At 42.9% G+C, this 10,219-nt stretch overlaps 2 protein-coding genes across 3 annotated transcripts; one reads left to right on the top strand and one right to left on the bottom strand.

The window, feature by feature from the left end:
* The first annotated feature begins 105 nt into the window (after window positions 1-105).
* On the top strand, window positions 106-5,047 carry Edc3 (Enhancer of mRNA-decapping protein 3). Of its 2 annotated transcripts, none has more exons than XM_001354099.4 (5): window positions 106-1,132; window positions 1,377-2,312; window positions 2,372-2,523; window positions 2,586-2,670; window positions 2,754-5,036. In XM_001354099.4, the coding sequence occupies exons 1-5, from the start codon at window positions 600-602 to the stop codon at window positions 3,109-3,111; spliced, it is 2,064 nt and encodes a 687-aa protein (XP_001354135.3). In that variant the 5' UTR covers window positions 106-599; the 3' UTR covers window positions 3,112-5,036. The 2 variants fall into 2 exon arrangements, with proteins under 2 accessions (XP_001354135.3, XP_015043519.2); XM_015188033.2 differs by lacking the exon at window positions 106-1,132 and adding an exon at window positions 1,174-1,288 and having other exon boundaries at window positions 2,754-5,047.
* A 1,023-nt stretch (window positions 5,048-6,070) lies between these two features.
* On the bottom strand, window positions 6,071-9,878 carry LOC4813980 (putative RNA-binding protein Luc7-like 1). Its single transcript, XM_001354100.4, has 2 exons — window positions 9,383-9,878; window positions 6,071-9,313 (listed from the first exon to the last, which is right to left on the bottom strand). Exon 2 carries the CDS (start codon window positions 9,239-9,241, stop codon window positions 7,913-7,915), a length of 1,329 nt encoding a protein of 442 aa, XP_001354136.2. The 5' UTR covers window positions 9,242-9,313; window positions 9,383-9,878; the 3' UTR covers window positions 6,071-7,912.
* Window positions 9,879-10,219: the final 341 nt, after the last annotated feature.

The raw sequence follows: 10,219 nt of genomic DNA, 5'->3' as shown, positions 1-10,219 counted from the left end.
ACAGATTATAACACCACAGATTCTTACCTAACTATGCCGTGTAATCAGGTATACAGACCTTATGGGACTCTCCCGGTAAAAAAATCTGAAAAAATTGATTTGGTATATTTGCAAGTTGGTATTTCTACCACTTCCGCAAAACAGCCACACTAAAGTAGTGAAAATCCAAAAGAAACAAAATCTAATAAGTTTAGCGAGAGTGGGGTGCATTTAAAGAAAACCGAATAAAAATATCGAGGTCATCGTACACGCAGGAAGCAGCGCAAAAACCAGAAGAAACATTTGCCAATTTCTTTTTGTGTGCTTCCGCAAGGACTTGAAATCAACGGCCCGTCCACGAGAAGAAGAAGCGCAGGGTCGGTCGGTCGGCGTGGTGCGTAGTTAGTTAGTGTTCGTGTGTGTGTGAGTGAGTGAGTGCGAGCGAAATTGCGTATTAAGAAACGAAACAACAACAACTACGGCTCGAAAAAGAAAGCCTCGAAAAACAATACATATATAAAACTGCAGACGCAGACAGCAGAAATTTCCAAAACCCAAAAGCTTTACCGAGTGGTCGCGATTGCTTTACAACAGGAACTACAACAAAAACAGCTAATTTCATGGGTCTGACAGATCAAGATTGGATCGGCTGTGCGGTGTCCATTACGTGCGACGAAGTCTTGGGCGTCTTCCAGGGTCTGATCAAGCAAATCTCTGCGGAGGAAATAACCATCGTACGCGCTTTTCGCAATGGCGTCCCGTTGCGCAAGCAGAACGCCGAGGTGGTGCTCAAGTGCACGGACATACGGAGCATCAACCTCATCGAGCCGGTCAATCAGGATGTGGAGACGCATTCGACGCCCACGGTGATGAACAAGCCCACGCCCGTCAAGTTGCCGCATTTTTCTAACATTCTCGGCAAGCAGCAGCAGTTGCAGCAGCAGCAACAACAACAGCAACTCCAATTGCAGCAGAAACAGCAACAGCAGCAGCCAGAACAGGATCTGCCAATGACATCCAGGGGCAAGGCGAACGGCTATGGGCGAGGAGAAGGAAGTGGAAGTGGTGGTAGCAGTGCAGCTACCTCGGCGCTTAGCGATAAAATGCACCAGCTAAAGCTCATGGAGGCGAATGGACTGAATGGCACAAGGAGGTACGAGTTACTCCCTTTCTAGTTTTCTCATTTGTAGGGAACAGCCCTTTTTTTGCCTGCCAATAACTCTATTTTTATAAATATCGAAGGCATATTACTTCTAAACGTCAAGTGTCGGCTCTCAATCGATTGTAGAAGTCTATATACTCCTTTGAGGTCAACAATTAAAGTGTAGTGGAGAAGATAAGCCTGGGCTCTGAATGCTCCACTCTAATCTTTAAATTCTCTTGGCAAATCCCCACAGAACGCCGCAGAACTCGCGAGCGCCCAGCGCTCAGCAGCAGCAACAGCAGCAGATGTCGACGACTCCGAATAGTGTGGCGGCATTCTTTGGCAACATGATACCGCCCAAGGTAGAGGTGAAGCTGGGGGTTGCTGTTGCAGCCGGCTACATTGGGAACAATCGAGAGAGCTACTGCAGCAGCAGTGCGGAGGGTAGCAGTGGAAGTGGCGAGGCAGCATCGGCGGCAGTCAGCAGCAGGCCCATCGATATCATAAGCAACGGCGATGGATACTACAAGCAGCCGCAGTCAGCTTCAAGCTACGGCAACGTCAGAAGGAATGGAAATGGCAATGGAAACGGCTCTTACACCAATGGCAATGGCAATGGCAACGGGAATGGAAATGGAAATGGAAATGGTAACGGCAACGGCAAGAATAAACGTAATAGGGTGCGACGAGAGAGTAGCATGCGGCAGACATTTGGCAGCGAGGCAGATGATCCACTGCTCCAGGAAGAGTTTGATTTCGAGGGGAATCTGGCGTTGTTCGACAAGCAGGCCATTTGGGAGAACATCGAGTCGACGCGACCCGATGCAGCGCGGCAAACCGTGAAACATCATCATCAGCATCAGCCAGAGCAGAAGTATCGTCACGACGAGAACATCCTGGCCAGCAAGCCACTTCAGTTGCGCCAGATAGAGAGCATTTTTGATGGCAGCAAGGACTTTGTGACTGATGATGGGCTGATTATACCAACCGTACCGTCATTTGTGCGCAACAAGATTGAGCTGTGTGCCGAGAAGGCGGGTCTGTCGCTGCAGCGGCAGATTGACATATTGGCGCGCGGGGCCAGCGACCTGGCCATCACACTGCTGGGCGGTGCTAGACGCCTGACGCCGGCCAACAATCATCAGTGGCCCAAGATAGCCATCATTTGTGATGGCGTCAAGAACATGAGGTGAGCAGAGAGCCCCTTTTGCTTGCTGAACAATATCGTATTAATCGAATTTCTTGCAGAACAATTAACATTGGAGCCGCTACGGGCCGACAGCTGGCCTCCCATGGCCTGACCGTTTTGCTGTATGTGGAGCAGGCGCAGCTGGTTGGCCAGAGCGTGGAGATTTCCCTGTTCAAGGCAACAGACAATGTCATAGTCCATGCCGTGGATGGTAAGTGCTTGGAAGCAATGAAACTTTGGTTTAACCATATTCCCTTCTGTGTTCGATTGCAGCCTTACCGACGCCAGATCTTGTGATATTATCGACTAACACCGCTACTCTATCGGATGCAATCAAGAATTGGCTCAGGTTAAATCGGTAAGTAGTGGGAGTGCGGGTGGGAGGATTGATCCCCAATCTAAATGGAAACTCTCACGCTGTCTCTCTTTGTTACTTTGCAGCGCCTCGGTGCTTGCCATAGATCCGCCACCGTGTGGTATTAACGATGTGGCAATCAAATACTCTATATTACCTATACTACCATTGAATGGCATATCAACAGCAGCAGCAGCATCATCATCATCGTCGGCTGCAGCAACACCAACGCCCCTACCGAGCACATCTTCGGCTGCTGCAGCAGCAGCAGCAGCAGCAGCAGCGGCTGTTGCAAAACCAGCAACCCCTTCATCAACGAACAATTGTGGCAAATTGTATTTATGTAACTTAGGTATACCGGATAAATTCTATCGTGATTGTGGCATTAAGTACAAAAGTCCGTATGGACATAAATATGTGATACCGATTCACTCAAAGGACTGAAACAAAAACAACAACAACAAACAACAACAACAACAACAACAACATAACCGACAGCTAACATCTACAACAGCAATCAAATCAATCAACAACAAAAACACCAATACAACTACACTACACACCCATCCTCACAAACACTCACACCCACACCCACACACATACACACACTTGTGATGAGATGATCCATCAGTCCATAAATTTCCTGTGAATCTAGCTCTTAGAAGTCCTCTCCTTCTCTCTATCTCTGATATCTAACTCGATTTCAACATTTTGTTCAACGACGCGTATACATTTAGATACTTAAGATAGTTTACACGCAAACGCCCCCTCCCTCCCCTCTATATTGTATATGTATATTTTAGTAATTATTATATTTTTGCTTTACTCTCTCTTACAACTCGTAATCCTTACAAAAATGCTGCCAACCTATAATTGTATAAATAATTTTTGTGCACTTTCAATTTTTTGAAAACATATTTCTTAACATTTTGGTTACCCCGTCGTTCTGAAAAGCTAGTCCAGCATTTAAAACAATTTTCAAAAGCTTTAGGAACCAATTTTAAAATTTTAATATTATTTGCATTCCCATTGCCTCCCAGCATACATCCAGCCTTTAAAACCGTGGTCTTCAAACGTGAATATTCATCAGTAAAATCTTTAAATCAGGCATAAAAAATCGTTTGTAAATAACAATTCTATGGTAAAGATCATGTTAATTATTGTGGAGAGCCAGTACTTGGAGGAGAATGCGCAATAAATGCCAAATTCAATGTCTAATTCTAAGCATTAAATCAACAACTAAATGTACTATACAAAAGCAGAATACAAATTCAAGTTTAAAATCAAATCTGTAGATAAGTTAGCTTTTAAGAAAATCCGTAAGAGTTTAATATGTTAAACAAACAACCAGCAAAAGCAAAAGCAACAGCGACAGCAAACAACAAGCCACAATCCATACCACTCACAGAGACAGAGGATAAACTTTCTATATTGTCTAGTAGATCTATTATGTAAGAGATGATGTGTCGTCGAGAGAGGAGCACACCTTTTTACCCATCGAATACTGGAGAGAGTAAACCACAAAAAAAAAACACAGCAGAACAGCAATATTTAAATGTAAATTCCAAACTGTAGATCGAGGAATTTTATATCAAGTTAAATCCAATCAAATAGTTCAAAATTTTTAATCAACAAAAAACAATTTAAACTTAATATCTAAATGAAATGAAATTGTTGTATAAATAATAATTAAAGTAAATTAGATTCTAAAGCTCATTCATGTTGATGATCATCAAAGCAAATTCGATTTCCTAGATTTCCATTCATTATAGAGATAGTGTGTAACTGAGAGTTATAGCCGGGCCCCTCCCACCCCCCGTCCGCAGCGACTGTTTTGAGTTAGGAGTAGGAGAGCCAAGACAAGAGACGAGATCTTGAACTAAGGATGTACTAAGTGGAGAAGCGTTGGAGCAGTTGAGAAGGTTTTCCAATCCACAAAACACCAACAAGAACAAGAACAACAGTACAGAAACACGCCAGAAACCTCCCAAAAGTCGAGAAACAATCCACACATTTTTGGGTACTCGAAATCGCTTTAAAATTGTAAAAATATTTATCTATTATTCGGGCCAATTGAAATTGTTAAACATAAAAGAATGAAGACCTAATTTTAAATACGTATCGTATATATATATACATACATATATAGATATAAAGGAAAAGACAAACAAATTGTACAGAAATTCTCTTTTGGAACAAAAACAACGTGTAAAACTCAAAATTAAGGAGAAACTAGAAAAGAAAACAAATCAAAAAACCTAAAATATATACAAAACAACACCGACCGGAAAGCAAAGCCCTTTCAAAACGAAACAGCAATATTTAAAATACAAACAACACCGAGAAGCCTTCTCATGGAAGAAACAAAACTCTGCCCCCATACATTTGTTTTTTCTTGGGGGAATTATGCTAAACATTTAACAGATAAGGGATTCAACAGATCCATCTAGGGTCTAGATGCAACTGGATCAGAGGCGTGAACTGAAAGATGTGAGAACAGATGATTTATTTTTACTTTTACTTACTTTCACAACATGGTTCCATGGTTCCTCCCGCAACTAACTTCCAAGTAGAGCCGGATCGAAATACACTTTTTCTTCTCATAGAAATAACTATCTTTACTTGGACTTAGCAAAGATTTATCTCATTTTACCTCATTCTCTAGTTTTGTGTCGAATAGTGGTTTCTGCGAGACTCCTATTACTCGTATACGGCTTGGTCTTAATCTTCTCAGATTTTAGAGCTCAACACAGCCTTGAAACTGATATTTGCTACCTGATCAGTGATCAGATATGCACATATGTCGTAGATGTCCAAAGTAAGCAGGTAAGCACAAAAAAGAGGGTAGAAAACCCCACAAAACCCTCGGATAAGTCTCGTCTGGTTTTTCTTTGGCTTATCAGTATTCGCTATCCGTCTCTCTTGTTCTCTGGCAGATTTCTCAAAAGAAAGGTATAAAGGTATTTTAGACCTTTTCAACCATGATATCATATGTACATAAGTAAACTTTTCTTGGGGAAACCCTCCCCCAGCAGTTCCAAACTAAAATAAACGACATATCATTATAATTCAAGTGCAATTTTATTACAATCCACTTAGATCAATAAAGATAAAAGTTAATATAGATTTCGTGTGTGTGTGTTTGTTTGCTTGTGTGTGTTTTTGTGTTGATAAATTGAGAGTGTGTGTGGTGTGATCGTGTATGTTGACTTAAGAGTAGATAAAAAAAATAATAATAGCCATTGTATTGGATAATAAGTAGGTATTAGACATATAAGACAGATCAGATAGAAAATTGAGTTAGAGTTTTTATTTGTTGGTATTGATAATTCTTACCCACTGTTAAACTAGGCCAAACACAAACAATCTCTTTTTATACATACATATTGAAGCTCTTTCTCTCTTTCACAATTATCCCACTACAATCCTTGGCTGTCGAAAGAAACGAACGAACGAAAACGTTAGCAGAAAGCCCAGGCCCAGGCCAACAATAATTGGTTTGTATATTTATTATAATGATTGCTATATTGTAATAGTTATAGTAGTTTTGTTTTGTTTTGTTTTATTTTTTTAGTTGACGACCCGAATACTCACAGATGGGCATGAAGTATGTACTTGATCTGTGTGGCCCCCAGAGGCTGCATCGATTCTGTGGCATTTGCAGAGCAGAGAGCACCACCATTTGGCATGAGAAATACGAGATTATTGTATGTTAAAAACTCCTTTAAACCGCTACGAGAGTTTATAGTAAAAAGAATACATATTTTCATTTTGGTTTTCTTTGTATTTTGGTTTTTGGTTCAGAGAATGAGAGTAGATTGAAGGAATACGTACGTTGGGATCTGCATCTCCGACAACCCCTATTAAAGCCTTCTGTCTGTCTGTCTGCTTACGGTTGAGTATTGTATATATATTACAGTATACATACGTACCACACTGCGATCTGCGATCTGCGATCTCTAGATCATTTCATCATTACCATATCATATCGTACATATATCATTTCTTCTCTAACGTTAATACGTACCCAACACAAAACGAAACGAAATACAGAACTCTCTCTTTTTCTCTCTCTCTTAACGGCCGGAGTAGATACGTACCCAAAGCTATCGTGTATCATATTGGATTATCTGGATTGGATATTATCTATGTCAAATGCATGTACGAACGAACGAACGAACGAATGAGTATATAGTATCTGCCAAGACAACACTAACGTTAATGCTAGAGTAGGACGTACGTACGTCTTCTGGTGTTTATATGGATATTTATTTACTCAATACGTACCAAAAAAAGCTGAGTGTGGGCTGCAAAATTGTGGAACTTCAAGTAGAGAAGATTACAGATAGAGAAAGAGTTTTTATATATGGTTGAGGCTTACCCCAAAAGCTCGTACAGCGATTCGCCTCGGTTGGAATCAATAAAGAGAGATAATAGAGCTAAGAGCTGGGAGTATATTACGAGTATATTACGAGTCGAATGGGTTTGTACAGTGTTACCAACTAGTATAAAAAGGTCCCTCCTTCACAGCTACATATATATATGTGCTATATAAATATAGCTCCTTCATGCCCGATATTCATAGAGTACTATATAGGGTACTATATCATTCTGTTGAAGCAAATGGCTCGCTAGGCAGTCGGAGGACTGTACTGTCAGTTTGAGGAGGTCTTCTCCTAGTTCTATGTATATATGTATGTATATTCTACAATATCAAATATCTATACTAAAATTGGCAACACTGTGATGTGATGTCGTTCGGGGACTGGGTGGTGGGTTCTTCTACGTTCGGGTGTGTCTCTACATACCAAAAAACCCCTCTCAACGAGGATCGAGGGACTATCAAATCATTATCATATGCACTCTCATATATGTATGTATGCTTCGGTAAGGCCATTTCTCTCTCTCTCTCTCTCTCTCTCGCTTTCGGTCGGGTTTAGTTTTAATTTTTGTTGGATTGGATTGGATTGGGTTTTTCGGTTTGGTTAACAGAGCTTAGGCTTTATTCGGTCTTAAGAGGTTGGGAGAGTAAGATAAAAAATAAGAGATTATTAACAATTTACAAATGTTCATCTCTACATCGGAGTGTCTGTCTGAAGGAGCGGCTATATTAATTTATTGTTCCAGGGTTTTTTCTTTTTAATTTCTGAGTGCTTCATTAGTGTTCTCTTAGTTTCAGATTGTAGTGCCTGTTTTTCTGTTTCTGATTCGGATTATTTCTACGTACGTGCGCAGGGGGCCTCTCCTAACGGCGGTAGCGCTCGCGGGAGTAGGAGCGCCGTCTGTTGTTGTTGTTGTTGTGGTGATTGTTGTTGCTGCTATGATTGTTGTTGTGATTACCAGCGAAATGATTGTAGTTTCGCCTCTCGCCACGCGGCGATCGGTCTCTGGAACGAGAGCGACGTCTGTCATCCCGGCGATCGCCGCCACCACTGCCTCCTCCACCGCCGCCACCAAAGCGTCCTCTGTCGTTACGCATATGACGATCCCTGTCTCGTCGTCCATCGCGCTCTCGGTCGCGATGATCCCGTCCGTCATTGTTGCGATTGATGCGATCATTGTCGCGTCCACCGCGCTGCCCACCGCCGCCGCTGCCACGGTCCGGTCCCTCTGGCGCCTCCTTGGACGAACGCTCAGTGCTGCCTTCGGCCTTCCCATTGCTGCTGCTGTTGCCTCGCTCCCGGTCCCGGTCGCCGCGCTCCGATTCCCGTTGACGCTGGCGCTCCCTGGAACGCGAGCGATGCACCCGGGATCGGCGGTCCAGCTCACGGCCACCTACAAAGTAGCGATTTCTGCCGCCTCGGCCCTCCTCGTCACGATCTGGTATCTTACCCGTGCGCTTCAGCTCGACCTTGCGCGGGGCAGCGGTCTTCTCCAGTTCGATCAGCTTCTCTCGAATGGTGAGGAAGCCGAGATGCAACTTACCACCAAAGTGGTCCGCCAAACGGATGTCGTTGTCGTGGATCCCCAGGTATGCGGAACAGACCTCGCAGACGCGCAGCTTCTGCTGCTGGTACGTAGAGGCGGGCATCGAGGTGCGGTACTCGTGCTCGGCCTTGATCTTCTTGCTGCGCAGCTCGTCGATCTCCTTCATCAGCTCCATGCTGTCCTCCACTTCACCGGCCTCGCCCAGGGCCTCGGCTTTGGCCAGCTTCTTGCCGATCTCCTCGGCGAGGGCGTGGACGGCATTGGCCTTCTCGGCCACCTCGGCGGTCAGCTCCTCCTGTGTCTCCTTCAGCCGCTGCTTGGCCGAGTCTGTGCGTCGGTCGCAGTCCGCAATGAAGGCCTGCAGGTGCTCCATGGCCTCGATGTCGTAGTAGAAGTCTCGCGACTTGGCCGCACTCTCGTAATCTGCACGAAAAGCCAGATCATGCACTTTGGGACACTCACCGAGATCCATGCGTGTGGATGCCAGTATGTCGTGGGGGCAGCAGTCCAGCAGGAACGACTTGCAGACGCGTGTATCCGAAAACTTCAGCTGTCGCTCGTCTCCGTTACGGGTGGTACCCATTAACTGGTCCAGCATAGCCCGCATCTGATCTGTTGCCGACATTTTGTTGCTTGGAGCGCTCATCGTAAGTGTTCCCGACTAAATTAAACTTTCGACAGCGAATTCAAAGGGAGAGCGTGATGCAAATTCTAAGCCCTGAAAATTTTTTCTGTGAGTGTTAGTGATTTACAGATAAAATATACGGTCTGACCCTCAGAAACATACCGAAATATACCGACAAGTTATTTGCCTTAATATTTTATCACATTCCTCGATTTTGATATTCGGTTGAATATTACTAGCTAGTTAGAACCCTCCGCCCTACACAAAATTTTACCCGATAATCTAATCGATTTTGTGCGAGATTGGCTAATTCTAAGTACTCATCTTTATTGGATTGTTTTTAAAATAAGGTTTAAATAAAAAATGTCAACAAAAATGTCCACTAAATTAATTTTGTTTCATGGTAACTACACGATAACTACACAATTGCTATATATTAACTACATTTTTATGTAGTTCTCAAAAGCGACACCTGAAGGGTAAATGTGTAATTTTCAGAAATTGTTGGCCCTTTTCTATTCATATAATGTCCATGGAACCGTTAGTGTGAAGAACCTCTACTATCCTGTTTCTGACATGCTTTTTTCACGATATTTTTGAATAAATTGAGATCTCGAAGGCACACGACTAGGTTTTCGACGCTGATCACGAATACGAATAATAATTCAATGTGGCCAGGTACATTTCTACAATGGTGCATTGGACCACTAACCACTAAATACTGTATGGTTAGTGATTGGACATAACGCGTCTTAAAATATACTGGAAAATACTAGAAAAAGTATACAACTTGCAAGGTGTGTGACTTGGACAAGGTGTCTAAAATCAGTGTGACTGTGGATATAAGATATACGGTCACACTCTGAGAAAAATACCGTAAATATACCGACGAACTTTTTTCCTACAGGTGTCGCCTTTTGTAATTACATTAAAATGTAGTTAATATGTAGCAAATGTGTATTTAGCGTGTAGTTACCAGTAAGGAAATTAATTTAGTGG

The sequence above is a fragment of the Drosophila pseudoobscura genome, chromosome X, assembly GCF_009870125.1.
Source record: "Drosophila pseudoobscura strain MV-25-SWS-2005 chromosome X, UCI_Dpse_MV25, whole genome shotgun sequence".
Lineage (NCBI taxonomy): Eukaryota > Metazoa > Arthropoda > Insecta > Diptera > Drosophilidae > Drosophila > Drosophila pseudoobscura.
This window is presented reverse-complemented; position numbering and strand designations above follow the sequence as displayed.

Coding starts and splice junctions, on each gene's coding strand:
- Edc3 (XM_001354099.4), top strand. CDS start 600: ATGGGTCTGACAGATCAAGATTGGATCGGCTGTGCGGTGTCCATTACG. Junction 2,313..2,371: donor GATGGCGTCAAGAACATGAG/GTGAGCAGAGAG, acceptor AATTTCTTGCAG/AACAATTAACATTGGAGCCG. Junction 2,524..2,585: donor CATAGTCCATGCCGTGGATG/GTAAGTGCTTGG, acceptor GTTCGATTGCAG/CCTTACCGACGCCAGATCTT.
- LOC4813980 (XM_001354100.4), bottom strand. CDS start 9,241: ATGAGCGCTCCAAGCAACAAAATGTCGGCAACAGATCAGATGCGGGCT.